Genomic DNA, 16,266 nt, shown 5'->3' on the forward strand with positions numbered 1-16,266 from the left:
CTCTTTTCTTGTTTCTTCTCTTTTTTTCTCTTTTCTTGTTTCTTCTCTTTTTTTCTCTTTTCTTGTTTCTTCTCTTTTTTTCTCTTTTCTTGTTTCTTCTCTTTTTCTCTTTTCTTGTTTCTTCTCTTTTTCTCTTTTCTTGTTTCTTCTCTTTTTCTCTTTTCTTGTTTCTTCTCTTTTTCTCTTTTCTTGTTTCTTCTTTTTTTCTTTTCTTGTTTCTTCTTTTTTCTCTTTTCTTGTTTCTTCTTTTTTCTCTTTTCTTGTTTCTTCTTTTTTCTCTTTTCTTGTTTCTTCTCTTTTTCTCTCGTTTCTTTTCTTCTCTTTTTCTCTCTTCTTGTTTCTTTTCTTCTCTTTTCTTGTTTCTTTTTTCTTTTCCTTTTTTCTTTTCCTTCTCTTTTCTTCTTTTCTTTCTTTTTTCCTTTTTTCCTCTTTTCTCTTTTCTTTTCCTTTTTTCTTCTTTCTTTTCCTTTTTTCTTCTTTCCTTCCTTTTTCTTGTTTCCCTTTTTTTCCTTTTTTCTTTTCTCTTTTCTTTTTTCTCCTTTTCCTTTCCTTTCCCTTCTTTTCCTTTTTTTTCTTTTTCTTCAAATGGATCCTGTCTGCCCCTTTTCAGTCCAATCTCCCTCCCAAAAGCCCTCAACAGACAGCCCTGCCACCACTGGCAACAGTTTTGAAGTCATCTAGGACAAAGCCCATCAAACTTCACAGGAAAATCATGAACTTAAATAATCTCTGTGGAACCTGCCCTTTCCTCATTCTCCACTTGGATCTAACCTTTCATCAGCGCTTCTCCTCGTGCCAGCCGCCAGATTACCACTGACATTTTGGTGACCGGCGGTGCAAAAGTCACACTGCCCGTCGCAACGTGGGCGGTTGGGGGCAGCTTCCTGCGATTGGCATGTGAGGATGACGCAAAAGCACCTCCACCACCATGTGATCTTATTTCTCAAAACCGTTTAAAAAACTCAATCCCTGGAAAATGTAGAAATATCAAGAAGGAAAATGTAGAGAGAGCTTTTTAGCTACACTGAAGGAACCTTTGAATGATCATTGAATTAGCAAAAAGTCTCAAAATTCAAATTTCATTTTCAGTTCCTCTTTAAATATTCCGGCTGGGTTAAAGGCTCAAGTCGTGTCCCAGTACTAAAAAAAGAACAGTATTTTTTTCAGCAACAAAAAATCACATTTTCTCCTTTTTACAGTAGGGAAATTGTTCCGACGTGGAGTTTTTCAGAACTGGCTGCAGTTTTATGGCCAGATCCACTGAAATTTGTAAATGACCTCCTGGGGCAGCCCTAAAATAAACTGTACATGTCTGTGCTAATCATTTCATGCTGGGATCATTCACCCCTCTTTCGTGCTGCGTTCCCTTTCTGTGGTTACTCTTTGCTCCTTAAAGCTTGAGAGACAGAAAGGAGAGGAACAGAGCAGCTGATCTCTGCCACAACCTTCTGATGTGGGGGTCAGGGGTAAAGAATTTTGTCTCATGGCACCAGTGTCAGGAGTGTTAGAACCTAAACCTGTCCTAGCTTCCATCCTCCTTCCATGCGATTCCAAGGGGAGGCAGATCTGTGAAAGAAACAAGCCTTTTAGTAAAGATATCCCTGTAGAACTGATGAGAGCTAACACTACTTAGAGCCGCACGACTGAACATCTGCGGAACTCTTAGGCTGCAGGACTTATTACCAGCAAAACTTCAAAGTTTGGTAGTTTGGGACACGAGTGAAGGAAAGGCTCGATTTTGAGCTCATGCCTGAAAACACGTGCTAGTAAAAGTTCTGATCTCTGCTGCTCGCGCTCAGCAGTGGTTGTGTCTCCTGTCTCTGACTCAGACGATCATGTGAATGTGAGCGATCAGCAAATCCCTTCAGGAAAATGAATAAAGGTACCCGATGGACCTTAAAAAAAAAATAAAAAAAAAGCCAGGAGTTAGGATTTTCTTAAGTGTGTATTTTGAAGATTGCCTGGAAGCTCTGGCAGGAGGGATTGAAAGGAAGCATGACTGGAGGAACTGGAGACAGTCTGGAGTGTGATCAGTGAGGAAACCCCGGGGGAATTCAGAACCGGGGAGGAACTGTGGGCTTCTCGAGTCCCTGCCTGGGAAGCCCAAAGCATCTGCAGGGCTTTTGATCGTGTAGAAGGAAGGGAACTGGTGTGTTCAAGTGCTGGCCCACGCAGCTGCCACAGTACCACACAAAAGGAATAAGAAACCACTGTAAGAAAGGTTTCATCTTTTATGAGGGGCGGGGAGGGCTTTGCTTGACCTAAAAATCATTAATTTTTCTCTAGGAGAAAGAAGTGAAAGGTTTCTTTTGTACAACGAGGCAATTATTCATCAGGCGATATCAATCAACCTCTTGTACTTCCTCTAAGAGCAAAAAAAAAAAACAAAAAAACAAAAAGGCCCTACTGTCCTCGCCTGGGCTTTCCCTCCTGGCACAAAAAGGCGACGGTTAAAACCGCTGCGGAATCCACGCGAGGAAATCCCGTTTGCCGAGTTTGCCACTGTGGTGCTGCCCTATCTGCCCCTCGCTGAGCGTAAAATGTGTTTTTTTTTTTTTTTTTCTTGTAAAGTTCTCAGGCTGCTCCTTAGCGAGAGGTTTCAGAAAGGAGAATTCCTCTTCAGTGCCTTTGACGGAGTTTGTGCTTTCCTACAGGGTCTGGATTAAAAGCTGGCAGGGGACAGAAAGGACCAGAATGTCTCCCGGGATCTACTCTTTACAGAACTTAAAACATTTTTTGGGCTGCATTGCTGCCCAATGGGAACTTGGCCGCCCAAAAAGTCCCCACAACATCCCCTGTTGCTTCAGGGCTTGTGTAGATAGTTACAAGGGATTTTTACCATTTTGTTAGGACAAATCTATTAAAGTGACTGCCCTGACCCGATAAAGGCACTGACAATGCCAGTCACATTACAAAAGGGGGTGGCTCCTGCTAGAACAGAAAAAAACCCCCAAACTGTTTACACAACCTAGGAACAGGCAGTTACAACACTCCCTCGGGGATCCAAGCCAGCAAATAAAGGACAGAATATATGCTATATATATCCTATATATGTTCCCCCCATGGGGAAACCCTGGAGAATGCAGTGACCAAGACCCCCTTTGGCACGGGAGCTAAGGACAATCTGATTTCTCATCAAATGTTAATGTAAAATACGAATAAAATCACAATCTATCCATGCCTTAATGCTAATATTCTTCTAGGAATAAATCTTCTTTTACAAGTGGTGGAGGGACTTAAAGAAAGAATTAATAGTGGGATTGGAGGATCCACAGCTCCATTGTTTAATTCATTTTGTTTAATTCAAATTTTAAACAGGTGAAATACTGCACATTTCTTTACTGTATTATACATAAAATTGGCTATGTATTATACATAAAATTGGCTCATGTTTTGGTGTAAATGTTGACTAAGGCAACATCTCCCATTAACTTTTCCCACAGATATTATCAAAACTACAGTCTACCAAGAAATTCAGCCCTCTCAGCATGTAAATAGGGGTTTTCACCTCAGGGAAAAAAAAGACACTGTTCGCTGAAGTTGTTTCTCTTTCCCAAACACCTCCAAGAGTCAGTCAGAACAGGATGACAGAGTAAATCTCTACTAAAATAAACCCTGGAGATTCCAGTTGTTTGAGCACTGCAGCAGTGGTATGACATATAATGGGGTGTGTGAATGCTCCCTATCATACAGCTGTGTTTGATAGTGCAGAATTAACATTACTAAGACCTGAAATACGCACAGCACACATATTTCAGTAGGATAAAAACAAGCTTTAAACCCTTCTGCCTTCGGATCACGTTTACCAACTCGTTATCAGCCCAGTCCTGATTATCTGCCGGGAAACGAAGCTCTTGGCACTGTCTCTGTCCCTCGGCTTCCAAGCGAACTCACTGTGGGCAACGAACCTGAAGCAACCGCAGCTCCTGAGGCGCTGCTGGGAGCCGCGCACCAGCCCCAACCCCTCTCAGGAGCCGCGGGAGGGCGCAGGGAGCCGCATTCTCGCCGAGCAGCCCCAACCCGCGACGCGTTGTGGCGACAGGCGACATCGCGACGTGACAGCATGACAACACCCCCACCCCCGGCCGCCATTTTGTGCCCCCTCAGGAGGCGCGGGCGCACTGCGCATGCGCGGCCCCCCTCCGCCCGGCCGGGCTCCCGCCCGCTCTGAGCGTCCCTTGCGTCGTGAGGTCACTTCCGCTTCGCCATGGCAACGGCAGAGGCGGCAGCCGCCATGACGGCGCGGAGGGGGCCGGGGTGGCGGCGGGAGGTGCTGGGGCCCGGCCCGCACTCCGTGGCGCTGGTGAGCGGCCGGGAGCCGCCACCGGGATCCGGGGACCCCCAGCGGGTGCCTCTTGGCGTGGGGCTGGCCGCGGGGCCAGCAGGCGGCGAGGCCAAGCCCGGGCTGAGGGCGTGTGGCCGGGTCGGGGCGGGTAAGGCCGTCAGGGTGGTCCCGCTGAGGTGGACAGGTTGAGATTTGAGGTATGAGGTGGATAAACATGCAAGTTGTAGCTCCTCCAGGCCTTTCGTGCTGCTCTTGTGCCGGTTTTCGGCTGAATATGAGCCAGCAGTGTGCTCAGGTGGCCAAGAAGGCCAACAGCATCCTGGCTTGTGTCAGAAACTGCGGCCAGCAGGGCTAGGGAAGTGATTGTCCCCCTGTACTCGGCTCTGGTGAGGCTGCACCTCGAGTACTGTGTTTAGCTTTGGGCCTTTCACTAAAAGAAGGACATGGAGGTGCTCGAGCGAGTCCAGAGAAGGGCAACGAAGCTGGTGAGGGGTCTGGAGAACAAGTCTTACGAGGAGCGGCTGAGGGAGTTGGGCTTGTTCAGCCTGGAGAAGAGGAGGCTCAGGGGCGACCTTATCGCTCTCTACAGGTACCTTAAGGGAGGTTGTAGTGAGGTGGGGGTTGGTCTATTCTCCCACGTGCCTGGTGATAGGACGAGGGGGAATGGGCTAAAGTTGCGCCAGGGGAGGTTTAGTTGGACATTAGGAAGAACTTCTTTACTGAAAGGGTTGTGAGGCATTGGAATGGGCTGCCCAGGGAAGTGGTTGAGTCACCATCCCTGGAGGTCTTTAAGAGATGTGTAGATGTAGAGCTTAGTGAGATGGTTTAGTGGAGGACTTGTTAGTGTTAGGTCGGAGGTTGGACTGGGTGATCTTGGAGGTCTCTTCCAACCTAGACGATTCTGTGATTCTGTGTTTTGGGCTCTGTGTTACCCCTGGTTACCATAAACCCGTATGGACTCGGTCCCCAACTCAATTAAAAAAAAAGAATAATTGTAATTTCATCAGACATTCTTTCTGTTACAGAGAGCCAAGCCTCCTAAAGAACGAAGAAGTGCAAATTTTGCCTTGGCCCGCAGAGAGAAAGAACAGGAGCTCCTGGAATACGCCGCTCTCCTAAAGCTCTACAGGCAGTGCCGCAGCGTCCACGAGTGGCAGCAACGCAGCGAGCAGAAATGGCTGAACAGAGCTGTGCGGAGAAAGGTTGAGGCGACGATGCAGGAGTATCGGGCAGGGACTGATGACAGAAGAGAGAGGTAGCAAGCAAGGAGCTAAAATCAGTGTCTGCCCTGCTATTTTCCACTTAACTGTGTGCTTAGAGGAGTGATTAGGGGGGAAAAACACTCAGTAGAGCTCGGCTCTGTGCCTTACCCCTGGCATTACGGCATGGCCTTCGTTATTCCTTGGAATGGAAAGCGTGGGCACGCTTATTTGTCAGGCAGGCAGCAACGCAGAGCAAAGAGGAACTTTTGGGCTCTTGTTACCAGTACAATTCACAACAAGGAAAAGCTAAAAACCGAAACCGCAGCAGAATCGAGCTGTGCTGATCTTAGAGGAAAAAAAAAAAAAACAAACGTTTTCTCAGTTGTTCTTTTTATAGTAAGCGGCTTTGCGGCTGTGAACTGGAAGGAACCCGCTGAGATCTTCTGAGATCACCTAGCGCAGGCTGCTCAGCACCGTGTCCTGTCGGGTTTTGGTTATCTCCGGACACAGAGTGTCCACGGGATTTCTGGGCAGCCTGTTCTGCATGTGGCCACCCTCACAAGAAAAACCTGTTCCTTTGTGGACAGGTGGAATTTCACGTTTCGTTTTGTGCCAGTTTTCTCTTGTCCTGTCACTGGGCACTCCGAAGAGCCTCCCTCTTTTTTGTGGGAGACTCGTACACACTTGATGAGCTCCCCCTGGGGCCTTCTCCTCGCCGGGCTGACCGCTCCCAGCTCCCTCAGCCTCCCCTCAAACAAAAACCACTCCGTTCCCTTCATCGGCTCTGTGTTCTGGCTTCTGTTCAGCTCGTTCATCGCCACCGGTCAGCCCCAGCGTGTCCCCAGGCGCAGGGTTCTTCCCCCCCAGGTGCAGGACTTTGCCTTCCCAGTGTTAAATTTCACCAGGCTTGGTGCTGAGCTGCCAAAGATCCCCTTGCCGTCTTTACAGGGACGCATAAATGTGAGGGGAAGAGTGCAGTTCATTGCTTAATCGTTCAACAGATGAGTTGCTCTGGTTTTTATTGAAGTGTTTTCTTCATTTCAGGCTTCGCGAGCTTCTGGAGGCAGAGGAAAATAAGTACTTCGCTGAGATGGAATCATCTGAAGAGACTCTACTGGAGAAGCAAGCGAAAATGAGGGAGCGAGCAAGATTATTGAGAGAGGAGAGGGAGAAGGAAAGACAGCAGCTGGTGGCTGAAAAACGGGAGCAGCAATTCAGGTAGGTCCAGAACAATGTGAAATAGAGTTTGGCGAAGTAAATACTAAACAGCAACCTAACAAGAAGGTGACGAAGTGCAGAAATCCTTGTCCTGTGTGGGCATCCCCACGCTCCCCCCCCCCCCACCCCCCGCCAAATCATGGAAGGTTTATTTGGCCTAAATCATGCTCATATGTGGAAAGTCCTTGAGAAGTTGGGATTGCCCGAGCTGGCTGGTTTTATTTATTGCCCCCTTTTCAAGGACACCAGCAAGCTGAAGTTGTAGCGCAACCTGAAATCCCCTGCCAAATCTTGCCTGGACGCCAAGTTTGGCAGCGACCTTAGAACGCCGTTAAGATTTGCACGTGCTCCTCAGCTCCCGAGGCCTTGGCGTCACATCTGACTCGTTCAGCTCTTGGAAATCTGGTTTCCTGTGGAAGGGGTGAAAATGATATTAATGTAATCCTGCCCTTTCCCTCTGCAAAACTGAACGCTGAACCCAGTGGGAAAGGGTGGAGTGTTTCACCGGGGGCTTGGGCAGTCTTTTGTCTGCCACTCAGTGGTATCTTTAAGAAAAAACAACCTGCAGCGTCTTAAAACTGGCATAAAACCTCACTCACCTCCTTTTTCTCGCGGTAACATCAGGAGCATTCACGCAGAGGACGTTGTTACCGCAGCGACTGGACACGGCGGCCATAAAATGAAGAAGTAACTGGGAGGGGCGGGGAATAAACGCACTTTCCGTCTTTGGGAAGTGGCTCCATGCAGGCACAATTTGAACGTTAAGGAGCTTAGGGTAGCAAAGTGAGGAAGAAAAGCAGCCATCTGGGAGAGCAGATGTTTATACGTCGCTCTACAAGCCGCTCGAAAGGAATTTATTTTGGTGAAATCAAGCAGTTACAGAGTGACTTTCTATTAAAATTCGAACCGTGCCAAGCTTTTATTTAACTTCTCTTCTTCTCCGAGAGCTCGGTTAAATTCAGATGAGTTTATAAACGTGAAAAAGAAGAAGTAATTCTTTATTCTTTCACTGCTGGGAGAACTTTGAACCCGTTGTGTTAAGGTAACGCAGGTCTTTCTAACGGCGTAAGGTTCCCAATCTTAATTATGGTGTATTTTTCTCAGAACATTTGAGAAACGTGTTTTTCATGAATACCAATTAGTCCAGTAGTCTGTAATCACCAGTAACGTCTACCTGGGAGTCGGAAGAACGATCCCAGGGTTAAAAACGTAAGAAAAATGCTGACTGTGGGAGGTTTTATTTTAGAGATTAGATGCTAGTGAAGGGGGGCTTGACAGATTACAGTTGTCTCTTCTAGGCCAGGTTAAAAGGTCAGAAATGCCCCCTGAATATCAAGCCAAATGAGAATTTTGCAGTTTATAAGCCATAAATAATTTTTATTGGGCCGGCTTACCAGGGAGCGTTATTGGCGAAGCTTTGGAAGATCCTGGTAGCCACCGGGTAATTATTACACCTTGGCGGTTGCCTCAACCGCGTGTCCGTGAGCCTACGAGCTTGTGAGCGCGAGCCTCCGTGTAGGTGTGAACCCCTGGTGTCTGGCCCCAGAATCGAGAGGAGCGTTACTCTTTATACCCAAAACCCAGGTCAGGGAAAACAGATGTGGGCTTAAGCAGAGACAGCAGCTTTAGTGGACTGAGGAATCGTCAGGAAAAATTAAGACTTTGCAAAGACAAATCCGTAGCAGAGCTGCGGAGGATGAAAAAGCAAACCGCTAAATGTTTTACTTTAGCGGCGGCAAGCTTAGTTTTGCTTTTATGTTTAAAAATCTTATTTATTTTTACACGTATATGTATACTTTTATACATCCTAGGTAATAGAATTCATTCAGATTTTGTTCCGTTACCGTAGTGATGAAAATTAAATCACTGTCCTCGCGTTGAGAACGATAGTACTGTGAAATAGTTGCCTGAGGGGTGTTTAATGTTTTTGCTACGTGGGATTGTCAGACAAACGTTGTATAAAGTAATAATATTTCACGTGGCACAGATACCTGCCGCTGTCACGCGGCGGCTCCCGAAAAGGGAAAGGCCACGTCCTGGTTTTAAAACGGGTTTAAAACGTTTGTTCGGGTTCGATTTTGTTTGGTCGTTTGAAAATAAAAAGAAAATAAAAGAAACTTTAAAAGAAAAAAAAAAAAGAAAAGAAAAGAAAAAGAAATAAAACATAAAAGAACATAAAAGAAATACTGCAACTTCTATGAAATATGCCACAAAACTTCATATTTAATAAAATTCTAGTTTAGCAGCGTAACCTAAATTTCTGCTCTTAATTTGTTTTCAGACTGGGACTTGAGCTTTTAAGCGACTAGTAAACCTAGTCTAGGTCTTTATTTGAATGAAGAGCAACCTGAGTGTTTGAACAAGTGTGTTTTATATGTTAAAAATATGCATGTGTATATAAAAAATCCCACATAATTCGTGTTCTGACTCTATATATGCACATGCATTGTATATATAAAGGAATATACGGTGAGCATATGCATATATATTGTGCATGTGTGGGTTTTTTTTTAAACAAATGCCAATACAGGACCTGCTTTTCGAGTCATTAATGTCAAAATCTCCATGAAATCAGGTTTTCAGTCATTCCTCATGACTCAGGGGGAATCAGTGCCAGACCAGGTGCAGGAATCAGCATCCTGAGCTGCAGTCTTCCATGTAGTCATGAGCTAGAGCCCTCCGTCTGTCATGGATCTCCAAATTTGCTTATTATTTCGAACCCCCCGACCCACTTTTTCCTTTTTTAACCTTTCTTTTGCCATTCAGAGAACAATGCGATGAGCTCCGCGTGCGGTGGGTGAAGAAGCATCAGAAGGAATTGTGTACGGACCGGCTGGCCCAGCTAACTCTGAAGGAGGAACTGAAAAGACAGCAGGAGGAGGAGGAGCAGATGTTTGCAGAGCTTTGGAAGGAAGACAGGTTGGCTAAGGAAAGGCGAGAGGCGGCGGATACGCAGAAATTGTCCAAACAGAATCGGGAAATCCTGGATGTCCTCAGCGCCCAGGTAGCAGTGCTCAGTGCTCACAAAGAGGAGGCGAAGCGGCTGAAGGAAGAAGAGGCTCGACTGCTGGTAATTTTCCATATCGTCCTCAATTCAGTGTTCTTTGAAAGTCCCTTCTAATGTTAGGCTTACTAGGCGTGTGGATTAATCCATACCTCGTTTGTATCTTCGCTGATTCCATTAGTATCCGAGACTCTCCTATTATGCTAAGCCTCTTTTCCAGAGCCGTGGCAAATGCGTTCCTGTTCACAGAGGGAAAAACGTCCTTTGAAACTTAGCATGTAATGGATTTTAGCATTCAAAGCTTCCAAAAAGCCTTTGTGGGAAATGGAAATGGTGGTAAGCTTATTTTTTTGCCAGACGTATTCTGAATTCCAGTTTCCTGGGGGATGGATTCTAGCGTCCCAGCTGTAACGCACGGTACGTACGCTGCGAGGGAGCAGCGAGAGGGAGCAGCTGCCGGGAGCTGAGGGTAGGTGTGCTGTTCTCCCTGCCAGGAGCACAGGGAGCGGAGCAGGCTGGCTGCCAGTTAGCAGGGTCTTCCAAGAGCCCAAATCGCAGGTTGGGCACCAGGAGTGAGCCTGAGCCTACCTGCAGCTCCCAAGGGACTGTTCTCAGCCCCTTTTCTCCCTGCTCCTCCTCCCCAGCGCTCTGATCCAACAGAGCTGTGAGCACTGGCAGCCAGACCCCTGCAGGGGGAGGTTGCAGAGCCTGGTGGTGCACTCGGGGCCCTGACACGTACGCGAGGAGACGTGCGTGTGAAACACCCCTGCTGCTTGCTCCCCAGCTGACTGGATTTTGGAATCTACATTCTGTCTTTCCATCCTGCCGTCTTTTATTTTTTTTTTTTTATTTTGAAAGTCCAGTCTTTAACAGATAGAACTTTGCAAGCAGCGTCTTAAGAGCTGCCTCCTATTTAGGGGTGCCACATCGTGGGAGGAATTTGGCTCACTCGGTCCAACTGTTCTGGTGATTACCCTCTTGTGTCCTTGTCTCTTCCCATTCTGGACCTGATATAGTTGAGCTGACTTCAGCGGAGCATTATTCAGCGTTGACTTTGTGATTTAGTTCAAACTTCGTCTTCATTTTGCAGCTGTTTATGTGTAGCAATTGGATGGTCGTGCAGGGCACTGAAAGCTGATATGGGCAAGATAAATATTCCACTGCTTTTTAAAAATAATGACAATATTTTTTAAAAAAAATGGCAATAACGACTCCAAAGCTCTAAAAATCCTGGCTGTAAGTCGAGTCTTATTCCAAGTCGAGTCCTTATTCCAAGGTAGACTGCAATGTTTCACTCGTTTAAAACGATGCAGAAGAAAATTCTTTCCTTGTAACGATTTTTCAGGCGCTGCCAGCCCTCCCAAAATAAAAACACTTCTACTTAACTGGCCTTTTCAGAAAAAATAAAAATAAAAATAGAGGAAATAGAAAAAGAAATTAGAATAGGAGGCTTCGTAGCTTCCCCTGAAAACAGCTGTTTTGAGCTCCATCAAGAACAGAAATTTGTGGTGAAGCGGTTTAATTTCTGGAAAACAACAAAAAGCTTTCTTCAGAGGGTCCCATCCTTAGCTACTTTCCTACAGCTTCACCGTTGGGTTCCTTATTCAGTGTCTCAAATAATATGTCCTGAGTTTCAAAGCTGTTTTTCCGGCTTCTGAAAGTAAACCGGGCTGGTCGGGCAGATAGCAGTGTAGCTTTGGCTTCGAAACGCTTCAAGAGTCAGAGTGGGTGCTTTATGATAACATAAACAGATAACATATGCAGAAATGGGAGGAACACGGGGTTCTGATACCGGTTAGTGGTTGTGGCTGTGTTTAAAGAGTTGGATGTAGATTATACGTGCTGCCAAGATACCGGTTTCTCTGAAGAGATGTCTGTCTGTCTGCCTGAGGTATTTGGAGTCTGGATGTCAGGCATTCCTGGGATAATTGAAGAGAAAATCCTGAATTCTAAGGAACGATATGGTAAAACGTTCATACTTTAACAACTTTGATGGATAACACTAACTCCAAAATTCTCTATTTTTAGAAATAATAACGTTTTTTAATATTTATCTTTGCTCTTCGGTGTTCCAAATAAACTAATCCTAGCCGTCGCTTTGTTTGAAGTTACGGAACGATTTTGCGAGCGGGCTATTTTTCCTTTTGTAGGAAGAACAACAGCAGCTGCTTAAACGAGAAAATGAAAAACTTCAAATGGAGAAATTACAGAAGCAGAAGGAATGCAGGGATATGTTGCTCCGCGCAGCAGAGGACAAGAGGAAGCGGCTTAATGAAGAAAAAGAAAGCGAGCTTGCCCTTGAGATGAAAACCTTAGAAAAATCTCCTTGGAAACCTGAGGAAGACCCTGAGGAGAAAATGAAAAGAAAAGTAAGGGCTACAGGTTTTAATTTTGAAGTTTTGGGACAACACCTCGCCTGGACTAACTTTGCTGCTCTTTGTGGAGCTGCACAGTATAAATGAGATCAGACGCAAGACCTTTTCTGTGATCAAGGCGATTCTTCTGTCGCGTAGCCTGGTGCCTCTCTTCCTGCCGGCACTCTGGTTCTCTAAAGAAACCCATTATCTGTCAAAATCGCAGCAAGGACTTTAAATCCCGTCTTGCGATCAGCAAAGCTACCAGTCTAGATGAAAAATGGGGGTTTATAGAAAATCCTGGATTCCTGCCCCTCCACGCTGATTTCCTTCGGTATAAACCACGTGAGGTTTTTAGTCCTTACACTGCATGGATGCGATGGAGATTGGGGAAGCTTTTTTGTTTGTCTGTCTCACGGACCTGATTTATTAAATATTTGTAATTGCAGAGGAAAGTAAATATTTTGGCGTGTTCTGGTTTATTAGACTACTAAGAAACAGTTTAAAATGTTTTATTACTGGCTAGATGTATAGGTGCAAAGTTTCCCATGGAATATCTCGGGGAGGCTATGAACCCGTGGATGTATCTGTCAATTTTTGAATTTAGAACAAGTAGATTGTCCAACTTCAAGGTGAAAACGGATCTCAGGGTAACTTGATAACAGAGCGGGGAGCTGTGTTCTTCACTCTGCTCAAGGTATTTGGAAGACCGTGTGGGTTAGGAAAGTTTTATAAACTTTCTCTGTAATCGTCAGCCAGTTAGACCTTGGCACAAAATTAGAAGAGACGGTGTTTACTTGTTATTGCGTTTACGTGGCTTCTAATGGAGGTGAGTGTCAGCCGTGGAAAATATTTGCAAAATTTCTGTGGTGCAGGCAGCTGAGCTGTTAAGAGGGATCGCTCTGTTTTTGTTCTTCCCTTACGCTCTTGTCCGGGCTTTGTTGATTGCCTGGGAAACGCGTTCTGCTCAGCTCGTCTGGTGACAGGGCTTGGAACGCAGCTCGAGGCTCCTGCTTCCCACACTGGCCACAAACCACCACTTCTCTTGACTTTTTTGAAATATACCTTTGAACCCTTTTACTCAAACCTGCAAATGTTTGTGCGCTTGCAGCAGGAGCTGTTCAAGGAGCAACAGGCTTACCGGGCACACCTGGCTCAACAGCTGGAGGAGGAAAAACAGCGAGAAAAAGAAGCGGACAAGTTCCTCGAGGAAGAGAGGGCGAAGGTTTGGGCCAAGAAGGCCAAGCAAATGCGCTTAGAAAAGGAGGCTAGAGAGCAGCTACTGAAAGATGTCTTGGATACGAGACAGCTACAGATTGAGGAGAAGAGTAAGTAATAATAGCTGTCTGTGCACCAAACTTACTGCGTGAACGTGAGGCTTGGCAAAGGCACGCTGCTTTTGGGAAGACCGTCTGGCCCGGTATGCACGGGCTGTATGGACGAGTGGACAACAACGCTGCTGTCGCTGAATCTCCTTCTGAAACTTTCCTCCTACAGGCAGTCCTTACGCTCGTTTCCCGTTGCTGTCGCCAGAACAAAGCAAGGATTGCGTGAGGAAGCAATTCTTATTACTAATTATATTATTATCTTGAAGTTGTGTTAAATCTTCGCTCTCAAGACGGGACAAAAGCAAATAAGCTGAGAATACGCTTCCCATTGTTTGGGTGCCTCCTCAGAAACAACAAAGCTCAGGCTTGCTATTTAGGCTACTTGGCTTGCATGCAGTCTCCTTTTCCCCTCGAGCTCAGCAGTGCCATTATCTTCTAAAAGTATTTTTGTGTTTTTCCAGTGCAGAGAAACGCAAAGGAGCAGGAAGAACTTGCTCAAGAGAAGAAGTTACTAGCTGAAGCCGTCGCAGAACTCAAACACGTAGAGGAAGAAAAGTGTGCAAGGTATTTTTCTTTATGCCGTTGGCTCATTGCATTGCAGATCAACCTTTTTAAGTTTGCGAGCTGGATAATCCTCATTTTTAAGTAGCTTTGTAGGAGCACCGGGTAGGCTTTTTTCCCTTCACAGAGGCTCTGCCGTGGTGCAGCCTGTCGGTTCCAAACTGCGTTATTAGTTGTGTTTATCACACACATCCCCTCGTATTCCGAGCTGTCGTTAGGAGTGGCTGAGGTGCGAGGAGGAAGGCTTAATGAAAGGTTAGGTTACTTACCGAGGGGAACGAGTGTCTTCAGGTTATTGCTGAACGCCACCCACGCACCTCCCTTGAACAATCGCGGCGTCAGCCACCAAAACACCGGACCCCATAACCCAGCTGCACGGGGTTCCCCTTACCTTGCAGTTCCTCGGGGTGAGAATATTTTTAATCGCAGTAGCCGAAACGTTCCTCTGGGTGTCATGCGAAACCCAGGACAAGGGGCCTTATTTCTCTCATTCCGTTTCCCTTTTGTACTTCTGCCCTTTCTCCACACCCGTTCATGGGACGTGACCGAGTAACTCCTTCCGGAGCTAGTATCGCTTGCGTTCCCTGATAAATTTATTGACAACCGTCTCCTGGATGTGGCAGATATCTCACCCTCTGCAAGTAAACGTTCTGGTCTTCACTTCGAATCCGCTTCGCGTAGCAAAGAGGGCGTTCGGTGGGTCGGTAAGCGCTGCGTGCTTCCGCTGTGTCGCACGTATTTTGGTTAAACTGTCGGTTTTTCAAGAGCCCGAGCGAGTCTGCGTGCCTCCCGAGCAGGTAGGTAGGCTTCCAGTCCTGCTCCGGGGGACAGTGAAAGTAACGCGTGAATCTCAAGGTAGGGTGGAACAACGATTTCTTCAGCCATTTCCCACAGCGTTAGCGCAACGCTGGACAAGAGCCTGCGCCCTGCCTCGCCTGTTGGCAGTAACCGTTGTTACCTTCGCAACGAGGGAGTGGAAGCTTGGGCGTAAGGCTGCCTCAGCAGTGAGCCAGAGCTAGGGGAGGACTGAAACCCGACGCATTCTCCGGCCTCTTGCTGCCACTGCGAGGGGCAGAGGAGGCGTGCTGATGGCAGGGGGTGGTTCTTGCGCTTGTATTTTTTTGGTAAGCACTGGTTTTGTGGTCTGCTCTGTAATATGCAGCAGAATTCGTGCTCTGAACAACGTATGGTTTGCTTGTAGTAGCGCAAGTCACTCTCAACTCCTGAGAAGAGTTTTGAACCTTCCTTTGGTGTGAGGTTGAATGATTACAGATTAAAAAAAGTTACACTTTTTTTTTTTTTTTTTTAACCCACGCTTCATAAACAAGCTATTTACGTGTCGTTTCCAGAAAAGCGAAGGAAGCAAAAGAATACCAAGGGCAACTCAGGGCTCAAATTGCCTATCAGCAACAGGCCCGTGATGCTGAGGAAGAAGAGAAGAAGCAAGAATACGAATTGGGTCTAGCAGAAGAGCGAGCCTATCAAGAAAGGATGCAGGACGTTCTGTCAAGGCCTTACGAGAAACTAGCAAAAATTCACCCTTTGAGAAGAAAACTGATGTCTAACCCCCAAGAAGATCACTTAACTATGCCATTTTAGCTCACTCTAGATTGCCTTTAAAAGCCTTTTCCAGGCGTGTTTGTAACTGATTTGCGTTTGACCCTTCTCCCCTGTGGACACTCAAAATATTTAACTGAATACAAGAAATCTATTTTTAATTTTTTTTTCCCCGCTCTGCTTTCTTTGACAAGATCTAAATCAGAGTGTCTGACGTTTTAATACAAAACTACTCAATGTTCTCTGCAGTATAATTAATTATGGTGCCGTGAACGATACGCAGGCGTTATTTAAAATCAGAAAAAAAACAAACTTTGTAGAAGAGTTTCGGCAAACTTTTATTAAAACACCTTTCAAGCTGCAAATATTTGCAAAACCTTTTTTTTTTTTTGCGTTTAGACAAAAGGTGCTCGGTGATTTCCCTGTTAAATCTATGAATCTATTTTCCTCTGGCTAGAGAGTAAAGAGTTAATACTGCCTTGTGTATGTTCTGACAGCTGTTGGATGACTTGTGGAATATCAGAGTCCCAAAGCTAGTCCATGAGACCTCTTCTTGCGCAGATTTAATTGTGCAGGTCTGAAGTCATCCTTTCCTTGGAGGAAAAAAAAAAAAAAAAAAAAGGTTATTAGTTATCCTTTTGGTGGCAACTCTGCCTCTTTGGACTGTCTTGGATTGCCTCCGGTGCCGTAGTCTGAACATACAGGAGTGGGGGACCAGAGCACCAGTAATATTTTCAGACAAAGCAGCCCCGGATTA

At 46.0% G+C, this 16,266-nt stretch overlaps 1 protein-coding gene across 4 annotated transcripts; it reads left to right on the top strand.

The window, feature by feature from the left end:
* The first annotated feature begins 4,193 nt into the window (after positions 1–4,193).
* CFAP53 (cilia and flagella associated protein 53) lies at positions 4,194–15,874 on the top strand. 4 transcript variants are annotated; one of them, XM_035560024.2, is made up of 8 exons: positions 4,194–4,303; positions 5,311–5,540; positions 6,532–6,705; positions 9,472–9,775; positions 11,860–12,078; positions 13,175–13,391; positions 13,853–13,955; positions 15,302–15,874. In XM_035560024.2, exons 1-8 carry the CDS (start codon positions 4,208–4,210, stop codon positions 15,549–15,551), a joined length of 1,593 nt encoding a protein of 530 aa, XP_035415917.1. In that variant the 5' UTR covers positions 4,194–4,207; the 3' UTR covers positions 15,552–15,874. The 4 variants fall into 4 exon arrangements, with proteins under 4 accessions (XP_035415917.1, XP_035415918.2, XP_050572410.1 ...); XM_035560025.2 differs by having other exon boundaries at positions 13,178–13,391; XM_050716453.1 differs by having other exon boundaries at positions 4,220–4,303; positions 5,293–5,540.
* The last annotated feature ends 392 nt before the right edge of the window (positions 15,875–16,266 follow it).

Source organism: Cygnus atratus, chromosome Z (genome assembly GCF_013377495.2).
Source record: "Cygnus atratus isolate AKBS03 ecotype Queensland, Australia chromosome Z, CAtr_DNAZoo_HiC_assembly, whole genome shotgun sequence".
NCBI classification, from domain to species: domain Eukaryota; kingdom Metazoa; phylum Chordata; class Aves; order Anseriformes; family Anatidae; genus Cygnus; species Cygnus atratus.